The sequence below is a fragment of the Ruditapes philippinarum genome, unplaced genomic scaffold, assembly GCF_026571515.1.
Source record: "Ruditapes philippinarum isolate M1 unplaced genomic scaffold, ASM2657151v2 ctg1795_1_1_1_1, whole genome shotgun sequence".
NCBI lineage: Eukaryota > Metazoa > Mollusca > Bivalvia > Venerida > Veneridae > Ruditapes > Ruditapes philippinarum.
The window spans coordinates 216,565-233,748 of NW_026853244.1; the positions used below are offsets into that span (position 1 = coordinate 216,565).

The window sequence follows — 17,184 nt, forward strand, 5'->3', positions numbered from 1 at the left end:
AATTTATATCATCATGGAAAGTCTGATTAAAAGCAACATTAGTATCGTAACTTTTTTTAGAATAATGCCACAGTATTTTTCTGTTATGTTGAATATAATGTTGAGCATAATCTCATTCCATTTCTATTACAGACACACGGTACCCAATTTATGCCAAGTGGAGAGATAGTATTCCAGAGGAGGATGTACGCTGGATTTCCAAAGCTCTCTTCACTACAGTTACTGATAAAAGGGGTGAGAGAGCCCACTTGATTCTCGAAAGAGTAACGAAAATGTGGTGGTACCCACCTGAGCCACCATTCCTTGTTCAAGGTCGCCCATCAGTGGAGCAGTACTTTGGCCACCGACTTTTCCTCTGGATGCCCCACAAACTTTGGCATGTTTCACTTAAATGCCCACACGAAAGCTGCCATGACATCCAGCTGACAGCGTCTGGTATTTACAACAAATTAAGACGAGTTGTAGATATAAGCTCAATATACCTTTTAGCGTCAGAATATTTACAGTGTCCTTCTTGTAAAAGGAAAGTGATTGCATGGAATCACAATATTATTAGTCAGTTAGACATTCCAAAGCAACAAGTGTTTCCATGCATTCTTACTTCAATGAAGGCTTGCGATAAGAAAGTTGTCCGACTTCTACGGGAAAGAGGTCTGGGAAATAGTTCGTCACAGATTCAGAAAAAGCTACATGAGGGACATAGTGAAGAGTGGCTGTCAAAAACAACTCAATATCTCTCCGACTGTATGACACTGAAGAGAGCATCTTCAAGTGGACTTGTTGCCGCCTTTACCTGCCAGGACCCACCAACCATGCTCCCAGTGCCACAATTTCGCTGGCTTATGCAGGTATACATTCAAGATGTCTTGTTTCGTCTTGAGGAGACCAAGGCAGAGGTTACATCTGTGTTTGGGCGAGTTTTGAAGATGGACTCCACCAAAAAGATTGTTGGGAAGTTGGCTGGCCCAGTTCGTGGAACAGCTCTTTGGGCAAGCAACATTGGCAATGAGTATGGGCAAGTCCTCATGTCAGTGGTGACAGCAGGAGAAGGTCATGGCCTTGGATTAATGGCCAATGGCATTATGAAAAGGTACAGGGATGCTGATGTTGTTTGCCCCGAGGTCCTCTATGTTGACAGAGACTGCTGTGGTTCCTCCCCAGTTAGAACACTTTTTCATGAGTGGAAGGACATCCCAATCCGTCTCGATATATGGCATTTTATGAGGAGAATGTCAGGAGGGTGTTCTACCGATTCACATCCACTTTATGGATCGTTGATGAATGGAATCAGTAGATGCATCTTCATGTGGGATCAGGATGATCTGGAAGCTCTGAAGGAAGCCAAGCGGCAAGAACTCCGGATGAATCATGTGAACTTAAGGGATGATGCCGACTTAATGAACCACATCAAAAAGCAGGAGCTAGCTCTCCATTGTAGACGTACGACTCGAGGTGCGGATGTCACTCTACAACTTATTTCAAAACTCTTGGATGGATACAGAGATGCAAAGGATACCCTTGGTGTTCCATTACTTAAAGTTCAGGTGATGGACACCATTTGGGCAAAACAACAGAAGCATTTGCCCTGTATTCAAGACCCACCAGGAGTTCAGCTATACATTAAAACTGGATCATTGAGAAAAGGATCAACTGTGCTTCCAACATATAGATGTGCTAGAGGTTCCACGTCTCTGGAGAGTTTTCACCTCCACATGAACAGATTTATCCCAGGTATGTAGAAAAATCATTATAACACTTGCTTATACAAAGTCTTTGGTTATTTTCAAGTCCCTTGAATAAGAAATGTTGAGTTATACACATAAGCCAAAGGAATTGGAAACAGAATTTTTGTTAGATCTGGCATGCCAATACCTTTTATCTTCATTTTGTTAAGGCTATTATCTGCTTAATTTTTAAGATATTAATTTTGAAAAGTCTATTTGTCATCTTTTCAAGTAACAGATATTTTAACTATCAGATGGAAATCTTTAATGCGAGTTATACAAAGGATAATTGTATGGAAAAAATGATTGGACAGTGACATTTCATATCATGATGCTGCGGAAATCAAGATATGAAAGTCGATATGAACAAAATGTATTCTATAAAGATACGGTAGGAATCAAATCAAGGCTTCCCTAAATTTGATTGGAAAAAAATGGGAAAAGCTATGACGAGATAAAGATAGCTGACTGTAATTGATAAGGAGTAAAGTTAGTTCAATGTGTAAATTCTTTGTCATTAAAAATAAAATAACGGGTTAATAACAAAAAAAGAAAAGTAAGTTTTATACTATAGATGCAATTCTGATAAAACATAGAAACTATCTTGTAATATGATTCGGCATATTTGGCATTTTTTCTGTTATAATACAAACCATAGTAAATGCAACAAAACCCATTAAATTATATAACTTTATACTTCAGGATCATTGGCTAATGACGTATTATACCAAGCCTACCTTGTGGAGGGTCTTTCCAGATGGAACCAGAACAGGAGAGCGGATGCCACATTGGCTGTGAAAGCTGCACCGCACAGTTATAGCCAGCTTCTAAGAGACACTGCCAACAGCCTGGGTGAAGCAGTGCTTGGAAGGAAAATCATAGATCCAGTTACAAGTGCCCGAAAGTATACAGGTAGCTTTTATCATTATTGTATTTGTATTAGGATTATTGTTTATAAGGTTTGCTGATAAAAGAAAGATTGGCTGTTGCCAAGTTTTGTCGTCATATTTATTAACATACTTAACCTTGACAGTCAATGAGCAAAAAGCAAAACAATTCTTTTGTTATCAGTGTGAACAGTGAATCCATTTTCAATGATTTGTATAGTTGTCACATAAACTGCAGAGCAGGAGTGAAATAAAGCCAATGGAAACATAATTTCACTAGTGGAATGACAAGTTGATATAATGCCTTGCACCATTGGTGTGTCAATGCAAATTGACTGTTTTTAACTGTTAACCTTTTTTATTACAGATGTGTGATAAATAGAATACTATATTCATGTAGATTCAGTGCAAAAATTAATAAACTTGTTGAGTTGAGTGAAACAATATTATGCTTGACTGACACTCTCGTAATGTGATTGCATTTAGCTCATTCAATATCATCTTTGAAAAAGCAAAATTGATATGATAAGTATAAAGAGGTGGTAATGAATTTTAACAATATGAGAACAGTAACTTAAGGATGTGAATAATGAATACTTGTATCTTGCAATGATTTATATTAAGGGTGTTACATGTCTGTCTTGTTTTAAAGGTGAACTAATTGGCTTGGATTACCTATTACACCAGACTGGGAAGTCTTTAGAGTATACATCCTTCATAGATGCTCTAGAGAATGCAGATGATATCCATCCAGATCTTCCTGATGAGATAGATGATGCCACAACATGCATGGATGATCTGGACAGCGAGCTCTGCACCACTGCCACTCTTGAGGTGGAGGATGTACAGAAACCCAACCAGTCTGGGAAAACAGCGCCAGTACCACCCATTGTTTCGATTCTTACACAGGCTGAAGAAATGGCTTTGTTTGAAGGTACTTTTTCACATTGATTGATATACAATGTACTAACTTTGTTTACATGTTACTATCTTTATAACATATTGTTCAGCACTGCATCTGCCATGCTCTAAATCCATTATTAGAACTTAGTCCTAAGAATTAAAGAAATACTGAATTTTGAGGCATTATATGCGCGCAGGAGTTTATATGCCTTTAATTATACACTAGACTTTGTTTTATTAAAAATAACTTTGGATAGTTAAGTTATTTCACTTGTGACATTTTCGTATGAGGATTTGCAAATAGTGTTATTACAACCTTAAAATTGTATGACTAAATGAAACTGTAAAGTTATTGAATTCTCAGTGCTCACAAAAGGGTTATTAAAAAAGTAATTTCATTTTAGATTATCAGCACATAGCCACTCCTTTGACTTTGGAACAGCCCAGGATGCAAACAGCAGCAAGTTCAATTATTGTTGAGAAACAGACCACAGTTTGTCTAGATGTAAGTTGTATTATCTTGATATTAGATATGATTTTGGTGTTGTAGAATAATCCACAGTTGTGTTCAAATGCTCAGGATATAATTGCGAAGGCTGATGTCCCAAATGATTTATTAGAAAGCATATGAACAATGAAACATGCTTTATATTACATATTTTATAGAAAAATATAAGGTGAAGCATTTTGTAATTAAACATTTAGTAAGTTTAATCCTTTAGATTTTTTAGGCGTTGGAAAAAAAAATTAAAAGTTTTTTTACAATTCTGTGTCGAATATCAAATGTATCAGTCTAGGCGGATATGGGCTTGAATGGGCGTGGCTAGCCCTGGCTTAATTTTCATCATGTTATTACTTTTTTTTAAAAAGCCATCTTCTTTTAAATGTTAAGTTTTGGAGGAAAGGGGCTTTTAACTTCAAAGAAATAATTTGCTTGGTCATTAACATGAAAATAATAGATACATTTTGGTAAGAAAATTGCGAGTATAGATTTGAAGAATTCAAATGCTGATAGGTAGAAAATTATAATGTAAGCTATTGAAAGATGTCCTTATAAATTGACAGGTATTCATTTGAATATCAGCATACTACTCAATATCCAAAATAATTACAAGGCAAGTGATATCAGGTGGTTGCATGATAAACAAATATGTACAATATCAAACATATATTTCAGGATTCTGTTGGTCCAGATAATTTGCCCGGCTATGCTGCAATCCAGGACTTGGCAAAGCATTTAGTTTCAATGGTTGATGGGAATCTCTGCCTTTCATCAGAGCAAGCTGCACATACAATTCAGCTCTGGAACGCCCTTTCTCCCCATGATCAAAGGCGTACAGTTTTTGCAGAGAGATATAACCCTCAGGCGACACATAAATTCAGGGCTCCAAAAAAGATAATACAACCAGGAGTGCAGAGTACAGAGTGGTAAGTAAAATAATAAGTATCCTAATCTGATTCCTACAATTTGATAAGCCCGCAATTACCATTTTGTAACAGGGCATTTTTTGTCAAAATTGTGAAGGGGCCTGGGCCTGTTCATTTTGTGAAAAATAGCGCGATATGTCATAAAATTGTGGGGAAAAAAAAGACATACTACTTGGCATTTCTTGACATTTTAAAACCGGAAACGGTTGTTTATAATTTCTGACCTGTGTAAAATCTGCTTCAAGTCAGTACATTAACCTGGGTAAACATGCACAAAAACCATTTAACTTGATTAAAACTATTTCTGTGTTATTGCAATTAGCATAAATCAAGTTTTTCCCCTGTAAGGTAAAGTATTTCGAAGACAAAGTCCCACTAATTTGTGAAATCTCTTTTGAAATTGTGAATTTTTTTCTGCCACTTTGTGAAAAAAAAAAGTGCAATTTTGAATTGTGAAGGGGCCTTATATTGTCCCCTGTTATAGAAGGAAAAAATGCCCTGTGTACAGAAAGATACATTGTCTCAGTCAGAAGTATGATATTTTGAGGTTGCGCGGAAAAGTTTGGGTGAACACATTATCACTGTGTTATGTTAAAGGGATATTCAGGCAAAATAATGACAAAAATATTAAAATGATCTTTTGTACTCAACTCGCGCTAAAATGACATTTCTTAAAGTTTCAGCATGAATTTCTCTTTAGATTCTATATATTTTGGATTTGACACATAAATATATCTATATATGTTGAACAAAATTTAGACGCCCATAGAATCATCGAATAGTTTTAAAACAAGTCAGGTGACTTGAACAAATCCTTGAAGTTACATTAACAGATATTGTGGATATTGTATGATTGAAACAAGTCAAAATCATTCATTTGACATGTTCTTTAACGTTTCCAGAGTTCACTGTTACAACTATTGTGAAGTCCCATTGCTCTAACCTGACCCACGCGGGTCAGGTTAGGAAACCACCATTTTATTCTTTATATGGAGGAAAGTTTTGTTCCTTTGACTGTCTAATATATTCATTTTGAGGGCATTTACAGAATTAGGGATGAAAAAATTCAAAACTAAGAAATGAAAATTTTGCCTGTGTCTCCCTTTAATATAAATATATATGAAAACTTATTTACCCAAGTTTTTCTTGAGTTTTTCAAGAGTTATTATGTACTTTTTAGTCATTTCACAATGTTGTTTAACATTAATGTATCTGTCACTTCTTGGCAATATATAATATTGCTTTGAATAAATATAGTCCTTGTGATATGGACATTTAAGAACTCTTTTTCCAACAGTAAAATTTAAATCAATTCCTAATAAATAATAAGAATGGAAAAAATCTTTCCTATCTTTATGCAATTCTATTGCTTTTTTGCAGTAGTGTTCGAGCGCCTGATTCAATCCCAGCAGCCAAGCCAGACTGCAACAGATATGTTGAAGCTGTTGTTCAGCGTTTGTGTTCCATGTTCACCAGCTCACGCACTTCACAAGGAAGGACAAAGACAAGATGGAGTTTGATAATGGAAGCGTATAACAAGATTCATACAACAATCCATAACAATGCAGTAGTTATGGATTGTACAGACATTCAGCTCCCTTCCTTAAATCAGAGGACATTACAGGCATGGTAAGAATAAAAAATACCATACTACTATTTTTGCCACACAAATTGAAATGTTTCAAATGGAATTCATATAAATACACTCGTCAAGAATATGAATTTTTATGCCCCCACAATGTGGGAGCATATAGCGTTGCACTTGTCCGTCAGTCCGTCCGTCCGTACGTCCCGAAATCTTGTGAACGCAACTCCTCTTAAACCGGATGGCAGATTTTGCTTAAACTTACAGGGATGAACAACCTTAATGTGTAGATGGTAGTAAAGGAAGGAATTTTTGCTGCGACCAAATTTAACAGAATTATGGCCCTTTGTTGATTTTTTCACTATATACTATGTAGAAATTTTGTGAATGCAACTCCTCTTAAACCGGATGGCAGATTTTGCTTAAACTTCCAGGGATGAACAACCTTAATGTGTTGATGGCAGTAAAGGAAGGAATTTTTGCTGCAACCAAATTTAACAGAATTATGACCCTTTGTTGATTTTTTCACTATATACTATGTAGAAATTTTGTGAACGCAACTCCTCTTAAACCGGATGGCAGATTTTGCTTAAACTTCCAGGGATTATTAACCTTAATGTGTAGATGGTAGTAAAGGAAGGAATTTTTGCTGCGAACAAATTTAATAGAATTATGGCCCTTTGTTGATTTTTAGTTTTCAACTTATGGCACATGTAGTCCAAAAAATATTTGACCTAGAGTCATAAGATTGACAGAACAGTGGCGTGTGGGGGCATCAGTGTCCTATGGACACATTTCTAGTTAATTATGAATTTTGATGATTTTCTTTTGATTTGGAAACCATTTGTTTAATTTTGTTATAACTTGATTTTGAAAAAAAAAAATGAAGTAAAAACTACAGTTACATGTTATTATTTTTTCCCCATTTTATTTTAGGCACAACAATAAATTGAGACAGGAAAATGTGAAGATGCTGTCACAGGGGTTAAGTTTGCCGAAACCAGAGATGACAGCACCACACCCTCTTCTGACGCCCATTACACTACCAGCAAAATTACAAGTTGGACCTGCACAACAGGAGAATCCATTAAGATCCCCTCCAAACACAGCTGGTAGTGTCAAGCCAAAGAAGAAGTTGCTGAAGCACAAAGTAAGCAAATCAGTTTCAGCTTCTCAGACAACAACAACAACACAAGTATCAAATCCTGAGTCTCCACTTTTTGTTGTTGTTCCACAACAAGCTCCTGTGCAGACTTCAATGCCAGTATCTTCGCCAGATATCCATTACCAAACAATGAGATATAGACGCATTAAATCAAAAGAAATGGAAGAGGGCAAGGTGAGACGGAAATATGTGCAGAGTAAATCTCACAGAACATGCAAAAAATGTGGAGACACTATCAGCAAAGACACCCACAAGAACCTTTGGGGTGCTCTTCATTGTCCGAAAACCTCCACAGAAACATTGGAGGAATTTACTGCTCGGAGAATAAATGAAAGAGCAGCCAGAATGAAACAAAAAAAAGACTAGATACAGTAGTTTTATTTTAAAGAAGAAGTTTATTATGAAGTAACTTTAATAATTGTTCATTGATATGACACTGATATTGACAGTGAAATAATTGTGTTATAGTATACTCATGTGACAGCATTATAGTGTTTAATTAATGGCCTAATAGTGACATTGGAGTTAAAGTATACTCATGTGACAGCATTATAGTGTTTAATTAATGGCCTAATAGTGACATTGGAGTTAAAGTATACTCATGTGACAGCATTATAGTGTTTAATTAATGGCCTAATAGTGACATTGGAGTTATAGTATACTGATGTGACAGCATTATAGTGCTTAATTAATGGCCTAATAGTGACATTGGAGTTATAGTATAATGATGTGACAGCATAATAAGTGTTTAATTCATGGCCTAATAGTGACATTGGAGTTATAGTATACTGATGTGACAGCATAATAAGTGTTTAATTAATGGCCTAATAGTGACATTGGAGTTATAGTATACTGATGTGACAGCATAATAAGTGTTTAATTAATGGCCTAATAGTGACATTGGAGTTATAGTATACTCATGTGACAGCATTATAGTGTTTAATTAATGGCCTAATAGTGACATTGGAGTTATAGTATACTCATGTGACAGCATTATAGTGTTTAATTAATGGCCTAATAGTGACATTGGAGTTATAGTATACTGATGTGCCAGCATAATAAGTGTTTAATTAATGGCCTAATAGTGACATTGGAGTTATAGTATACTGATGTGACAGCATAATAAGTGTTTAATTCATGGCCTAATAGTGACATTGGAGTTATAGTATACTGATGTGACAGCATTATAGTGCTTAATTAATGGCCTAATAGTGACATTGGAGTTATAGTATACTGATGTGACAGCATAATAAGTGTTTAATTCATGGCCTAATAGTGACATTGGAGTTATAGTATACTCATGTGACAGCATTATAGTGTTTAATTAATGGCCTAATAGTGACATTGGAGTTATAGTATACTGATGTGACGGCGGTATAACTGTTGAATAAATGGGCTGATACTGGCATTGGAGTTATAGTGGATTGATGTGACAGCGGTATAATGTTGAATTAATATGCTGATACTGGCATTGGAGTTATAGTGGACTGATGTGACAGCGGTATAACTGTTGAGTTAATAGGCTGATACTGGCATTGGAGTTATAGTGGACTGATGTGACAGCGGTATAACTGTTGAATTAATAGGCTGATACTGGCATTGGAGTTATAGTGGACTGATGTGACAGCGGTATAACTGTTGAATAAATGGGCTGATACTGGCATTGGAGTTATAGTGGACTGATGTGACAGCGGTATAACTGTTGAGTTAATAGGCTGATACTGGCATTGGAGTTATAGTGGACTGATGTGACAGCGGTATAACTGTTGAATTAATGGGCTGATACTGGCATTGGAGTTATAGTGGACTGATGTGACAGCGATATAACTGTTGAATCAATTGGCTGATAGTGGCATTGGATGTATAATATATTGACGTGACAGTGGTATAACTGTTGAGTTAATGGACTTATAGTGGCATTGGAGTCATAGTGGACTGATGTGATAGCGGTATAACTGTTGAGTTAATGGGCTGATAGTGGCATTGGATGTATAGTATACTGATATGACAGTGGTATAACTGTGGAGTTAATGGGCTTATAGTGGCATAGGAGTTATAGTGGACTGATGTGACAGCGATATAACTGTTGAACCAATTGGCTGATACTGGCATTGGAGTTATAGTGGACTGATGTGACAGCGGTATAACTATTGAATAAATGGGCTGATACTGGCATTGGAGTTATAGTGGACTGATGTGACAGCGGTATAACTGTTGAATAAATGGGCTGACGATACTGGCATTGGATGTATAGTATACGGATGTGACAGCGGTATAACTGGAGTTCATGGGCTTATAGTGGCATTGGAGTTATAGTGGACTGATGTGACAAGGGTGCAACTGTCTAATAATGAACTGATAGTGGCATTGGAGTTATAAAGGACTGATGTGACTGCGGAATAACTGTTGAATTAATAGGCTTATAGTTGCATTGGAGTTATAGTGGACTGATGTGACAGCGGTATAACTGTTGAGTTAATAAGCTGATACTGGCATTGGAGTTATAGTGGATTGATGTGACAGCGGTATAACTGTTGAATTAATAGGCTGATACTGGCATTGGAGTTATAGTGGACTGATGTGACAGCGGTATAACTATTGAATAAATGGGCTGATACTGGCATTGGAGTTATAGTGGACTGATGTGACAGCGATATAACTGTTGAATTAATAGGCTGATACTGGCATTGGAGTTATAGTGGACTGATGTGACAGCGGTATAACTATTGAATAAATGGGCTGATACTGGCATTGGAGTTATAGTGGACTGATGTGGCAGCGATATAACTGTTGAGTTAATAGGCTGATACTGGAATTGGATGTATAGTATACTGATGTGACAGTGGTGTAACTGTGGAGTTAATGGGCTTTTGGTGGCATTGGAGTTAAATTGGACTGATGTGATAGCGGTATAACTGTTGAATTAATTGGCTGATAGTGGTATTCGATGTATAGTATACTGATGTGACAGTGGTATAACTGTGGAGTTAATGGGCTTATAGTGGCATTGAAGTTATAGTGGACTGATGTGATCGCGGTATAACTGTTGAGTTAATGGGCTGATAGTGGTTTTGGATGTATAGTATACTGATGTGACAGTGGTATAACTGTTGAGTTAATGGGTTGATAGTGGCATTGGATGTATAGTATACTGATGTGACAGTGGTGTAACTGTGGAGTTAATGGGCTTTTGGTGGCATTGGAGTTAAATTGGATGATGTGATAGCGGTATAGCTGTTGAGTTAATGGGCTGAGAATGGCATTGGATGTATAGTATACTGATATGACAGTGGTATAACTGTTGAGTTAATGGGCTTATAGTGGCATTGGAGTTATAGTGGACTGATGTGATAGCGGTATAACTGTTCGAGTTAATGGGCTGATAATAGCATTGGATGTATAGTATACTGATGTGACAGTGGTATAACTGTGGAGTTAATGGGCTTATAGTGGAATTGGAGTTATAGTGGACTGATGTGACAGCGATATAACTGTTGAGTTAATGGGCTTATAGTGGCATTGGAGTTATAGTGGACTGATTTGATAGCTGTATAACTGTTGAGTTAATGGGCTGATAGTGGCATTGGATGTATAGTATACTGATATGACAGTGGTATAACTGTGGAGTTAATGGGCTTATAGTGGAATTGGAGTTATAGTGGACTGATGTGACAGCGATATAACTGTTGAATCAATTGGCTGATAGTGGCATTGGATGTATAATATATTGATGTGACAGTGGTATAACTGTTGAGTTAATGGACTTATAGTGGCATTGGAGTCATAGTGGACTGATGTGATAGCGGTATAACTGTTGAGTTAATGGGCTGATAGTGGCATTGGATGTATAGTATACTGATGTGACAGTGGTATAACTGTGGAGTAAATGGGCTTATAGTGGCATTGGAGTCATAGTGGACTGATGTGATAGCTGTATAACTGTTGAGTTAATGGGCTGATAGTGGCATTGGATGTATAGTATACTGATATGACAGTGGTATAACTGTGGAGTTAATGGGCTTATAGTGGCATTGGAGTCATAGTGGACTGATGTGATAGCGGTATAACTGTTTAGTTAATGGGCTGAAAGTGGCGTTGGATGTATAGTATACGGATGTGACAGCGGTATAACTGTGGAGTTCATGGGCTTATAGTGGCATTGGAGTTATAGTGGACTGATGTGACAAGGGTGCAACTGTCTAATAATGAGCTGATAGTGGCATTGGAGTTATAAAGGACTGATGTGACTGGGGAATAACTGTTGAATGAATTGGCTGATAGTGGCATTCCAGTTATAGTATACTGATGTGACAGCGGTATAACTGTTGAATTAATAGGCTTATAGTTGCATTGGATGTATAGTATACTGATGTGACAGTGGTATAACTGTGGAGTTAATGGGCTTATAGTGGCATAGGAGTTATAGTGGACTGATGTGATAGCGGTATAACTGTTGAATTAATTGGCTGATATTGGTATTCGATGTATAGTATACTCATGTGACAGTTGTATAACTGTGGAGTAAATGGGCTTATAGTGGCATTGGAGTCATAGTGGACTGATTTGATAGCTGTATAACTGTTGAGTTAATGGGCTGATAGTGGCATTGGATGTATAGTATACTGATATGACAGTGGTATAACTGTGGAGTTAATGGGCTTATAGTGGAATTGGATGTATAGTATACTGATGTGACAGTGGTGTAACTGTGGAGTTAATGGGCTTTTGGTGGCATTGGAGTTAAATTGGATGATGTGATAGCGGTATAGCTGTTGAGTTAATGGGCTGAGAATGGCATTGGATGTATAGTATACTGATATGACAGTGGTATAACTGTTGAGTTAATGGGCTTATAGTGGAATTGGAGTTATAGTGGACTGATGTGATAGCGGTATAACTGTTCGAGTTAATGGGCTGATAATAGCATTGGATGTATAGTATACTGATGTGACAGTGGTATAACAGTGGAGTTAATGGGCTTATAGTGGAATTGGAGTTAAAGTGGACTGATGTGACAGCGATATAACTGTTGAGTTAATGGGCTTATAGTGGCATTGGAGTTATAGTGGACTGATGTGACAGCGATATAACTGTTGAGTTAATAGGCTAATACTGGCATCGCAGTTATAGTAGACGGATGTGACAGCGGTATAACTGTTGAGTTAATGAGCTGATAGTGACATTGGAGTTATAAAGGACTGATGTGACTGCGGAATAACTGTTGAATGAATTGGCTTATAGTGGCATTCCAGTTATACTATACTGATGTGACAGCGGTATAACTGTTGAATTAATAGGCTTATAGTTGCATTGGATTTATAGTATACTGATATGACAGTGGTATAACTGTTGAGTTAATGGGCTTATAGTGGCATTGGAGTTATAGTGGATTGATGTGACAGCGGTATAACTGTTGAATTAATTGGCTTATACTGGCATTGGAGTTATAGTGGACTGATGTGACAGCAGTATAACTGTTGAATTAATGGGCTGATACTGGCATTGGAGTTATAGTGGACTGATGTGACAGCAGTATAACTCTTGAATTAATGGGCTGATACTGGCATTGGAGTTATGTTGGACTGATGTGACAGCGGTATAACTGTTGAATAAATGGGCTGATACTGGCATTGGAGTTATAGTGGACTGATGTGACAGCGGTATAACTGTTTAATAAATGGGCTGATAGTGACATTGGAATTATAGTTGACTAATGTGACAACAGAATGACTGTTTTTTGATATGACAGTGATATTGGAGCTACAATATACTGATGTGACTGTGGTGGGAATTGTGGGATGATACTGACAGAGGTATCATTTTGTACTGTACTTAAAGTTTCAGTGGTTTAATAATGCACTTTGAGGGATCACATTATGATTGATAAGGAATTCTGGCTGTCATTTACAGTGTTATAGTGGTATAATTGTGAACTATGCTAATAGTAAAAAATCTTATTATTGCAGTGTTTGAATTGTGTATTGTTTTTGATAGTAAAAATGGCTTACCTTTGAACTTTACTTAAAGCAGCAGTGGTGTACTGATACTGACATTGGTATAATTGTGACAATATTTTGAATTCTGAACAATTGATGATAGATATAATTATAAAAATATGCTGAGAGTGAAAGTGACTGGACTATAATTGTGTACTGTGCTTAAAGACACAGTAGTATAAATGTGACAGTCTTCTAATTGGATGCTAATAATTAAAGAGATACTATTGTGAACTGTGCTGAAAGAGACAGTGATATAATTGTGTTATGATGTTAACAGATGTATACTTGGGTACTGTGCTGATAGTGGCAGTTGTAGAATTGTGGGCTGATCTAGTCACAAACCAAAATTTTTAATGCTGCCTACTGATGCAAAGTTACTTTAAAAAGTTTAGATCTATAAAAGGGTCACAAATATATATTTAATTTTTCAATTTTTTATTTATAATGACAAAATCAATTTTGTAATAAAGTTTTTTTGTTTGATTTTTTTCAAAGGTATTTTTCTTTGATATATATCAATGACTTTGCATCAAGTAGAAGGTTCCAAGCCCTTGCGTGTTACACTTTTGGTATTTTCATTTTTACAATGAATATACAGGATCTGTTAACATGCCTAAAGCAGAGGAAACTTTTTGGTTTTATGGTAGGTACTTGGGCAGACACTTTGTTCATGAAAAGATAAAAAATGTTTTTAGTTAAAGTGACTTCATGCTCTGATTTTTAACTATTAATTTGAACTTAATTAGTTATACATTTTTATCATAATGGTCATATTATACCAAATTTTATTTTTAAAATGGTTGAGGATAAACTATTAAAAGAGACTGAAATACAAAAGATTTCACCACCATTATTACAAACATTGTGATAAGTAATAATATAATTTTTTGTGATTTGATTGAAAAGATGAATACAAAATTAAAATAACTATGGCAAAATGAAAGTTATTTTACCTAAAAATTCATTTAAGTTAAGATGGGCACTTATGTCACTTTAAATCACTCAGTTTGATGACATTTTATAAAGATAAAAATTGGTTGTCCATATAGAGGAAAATAGTTTCATTAAATCACTAAATGTGATCAAATCAGAGAGGTCATAGATAACAGAAACTGGCAACTTTGTAGCCATTTAAAATATCAGGCATGGCATGCAACATACTTGCTAAACATAAAACTTAAGCATGCAAGTAAAACTTATTAATCATCATGTATTATATCAATGAAAATGATACATTTTTGGGGGAAAGATTATATAATATTATAGCTTATATATTTGTCTATGGCTGCAGGTAAAATTTATTTATAGTTCCCATTTAAAGACATACAATGCTCATTCTTGAGTAAAATATTTTAATCACATTATTTTACTGAATAAGCCTAATTTGAATAAGAGAATGAAATAGTTTATGAAGTATGTAGATATATATTGGAAGCTTCATTCCCTATTGCAGGGCAGTAAAGTTGGTCCTGTCTTTAAAAAAGTCCAAGTTTCTTTTTATTATGACACTATTTATTCTTAATATATCACACATATGTCAAATTATGTTTCTTTCATATTTACAAAGAGGCTATGTAGCAATTATCAATATTTATATTTTCTTATATCAAAAGTGAGCAAACATGCAGTATCTCTGATAAAATTAAGATACATAATGTCTTAAAGAGAATTACTAACTTACATATCACTTAGATTATGGAAAAAAACTGACTTAAGTGGGTATATGCATATTATTTCTTCTTTTTTTCTTCTTTAATTTTGTTTTGTTGTGGTTTTTTCATTTCATTTTCATTTTTGATAAGCATTATTTTTGAATGATATTTCAAAAGACGTATAGCAGCTGCTTTACTCTGTTATCAACATCTATCATAGATTTAATAGTAGTTATACATAGATTTTTTTCTCCCTAAAATGAGAGTCCCTAGGCTCTTGGTTTTTTTTGTAAGCATAATTGCTTAGAAAAGTAAAAAGCTGTTGTTAAGTTTAGATTTTTGGAAGAAGCGTATGATTTTAAAGTAGGGTATATTGGGAAGATGCTATGAAAGCAAGTGACATTTTTGATAAGAAAAAACGGTTATTCATTCATTACACGTTTGTATCTATATGTCAATAAATTTTACAAAGAAAAGACCCATGTGTTTGTCTTGGTGATGATAATTAAAACATAATTAAAACAACAGTCATTGAATGACTTTATTTATACCAATACTTTTAACAAAAAAAATCAACAGCAGATGCGTTTGTCTAAGGTTAGTGAAACTGTACACAGTACTCGTGCATAATTAAAACAAGGATTGGCCGTTGTCAGGGGGACATTAATTTAAAGCTTTATAGTTTTTCATAAGGGATCATTTCTACCTAGCGCTCAAATCATCGGCCTTATAATGTTATTAATGTATTTTTTTTAATTTAGAACGGAAGCAAGTCGTTCTTTTTGTTTTATTTGGGGGAAAAAAAAACCTTGTCTAGTACTAGGTCTCGAACCCACGAGTATGAGGTGTCAATAATTCTCGATAGCGCGAGAGAGTCTCGTGCGCAGAAGTTTTAGCGCAGTCGGTAGAGCATCAGACTTTTATGGCTGAAGAACTTCAGATATCTGAGGGTCGTGGGTTCGAGTCCCCTGTTGGGCGTATATATTTTGATTAATATCTGTACTCGTTCGTTTTGTAGTATTTTTAGTTTACACATCGTTTAAAACATTTTAAACATATTTATCCCGGATATGGAAATAAAAGGAAATTAACACAAACAATCAGATACACGGACCGTTATGAGAATGAGTTTTGATAGGCATTTGTTAACTTAAAGCACTTGCCTTCACACGACTTAAAATCATTTAAGTAATTGGTTGTCGTAATATGGATAAATACTACGACTTTACAGTTTTGAAAAAGACCTGTGTTTTGCATTATACAGTTACGACTAAAAGATTCAGATATCTGAAGGGAACCGATATGAAGCGCCCGGCTAGCTCAGTCTGTAGAGCATCAGATTTTTAAGGCTGAAGAACCTCTGATATCTGAGGGTCGTGGGTTCGAGTCCCCCGTTGGGCGTATATTTTTTGATAATTATCTTTACGCGTTTGTTTTGTAGTACTTTTTAGTTTACACATCGTTTAAAACATTTCAAACATATTTACCCCGGATATGGAAATAAAAGGAAATTAAAACAAACAATCAGATACACGGGCCGTTATTAGAATGAGTTTTGGTAGCCATTTGTTAACTTTAAACACCACTTGCCTTCAATGAAATAATTTGCTTCCTTTAGTTTTTTGTGTTTGTTGCAACAAACAGCATTTCTCTGCATTAAAACGGACTTTATACTGGATTTTGCCATTCTTGAAATGTGCATAAAACTTTGTAAAATTTTTCTTTGTCTTCAGCACTTTATCACAATCAAGGTAAATATTCTTACTGTTATAAATATGTTTTTTGTTTATGAAAGTCCTCAAAACATAGATTGTAAATTGTTAACCATTTTACATTGAGCT

General features: G+C 35.4%; 1 protein-coding gene and 1 non-coding gene across 3 annotated transcripts in view; both read left to right on the forward strand.

Annotated features, from left to right (window-relative positions):
* The window catches only part of LOC132736266 (uncharacterized), a 15,293-nt gene extending 6,008 nt beyond the window's left edge, over positions 1 to 9,285 (forward strand). For both annotated transcript variants that reach the window (XM_060723368.1, XM_060723369.1), the window contains 7 exons: positions 133 to 1,731; positions 2,427 to 2,636; positions 3,264 to 3,545; positions 3,919 to 4,019; positions 4,692 to 4,942; positions 6,323 to 6,571; positions 7,464 to 9,285. In XM_060723368.1, the coding sequence (XP_060579351.1) occupies positions 133 to 1,731; positions 2,427 to 2,636; positions 3,264 to 3,545; positions 3,919 to 4,019; positions 4,692 to 4,942; positions 6,323 to 6,571; positions 7,464 to 8,058 (3,287 nt within the window). In that variant the 3' untranslated portion in view covers positions 8,059 to 9,285. The remainder of the gene's footprint in view (positions 1 to 132; positions 1,732 to 2,426; positions 2,637 to 3,263; positions 3,546 to 3,918; positions 4,020 to 4,691; positions 4,943 to 6,322; positions 6,572 to 7,463) is intronic.
* Positions 9,286 to 16,652: 7,367 nt separating this feature from the next.
* On the forward strand, positions 16,653 to 16,744 carry Trnak-uuu (transfer RNA lysine (anticodon UUU)). Its single transcript is given in 2 exon segments — positions 16,653 to 16,689; positions 16,709 to 16,744. It is a non-coding gene; the product is annotated as a tRNA-Lys (tRNA).
* Positions 16,745 to 17,184: the final 440 nt, after the last annotated feature.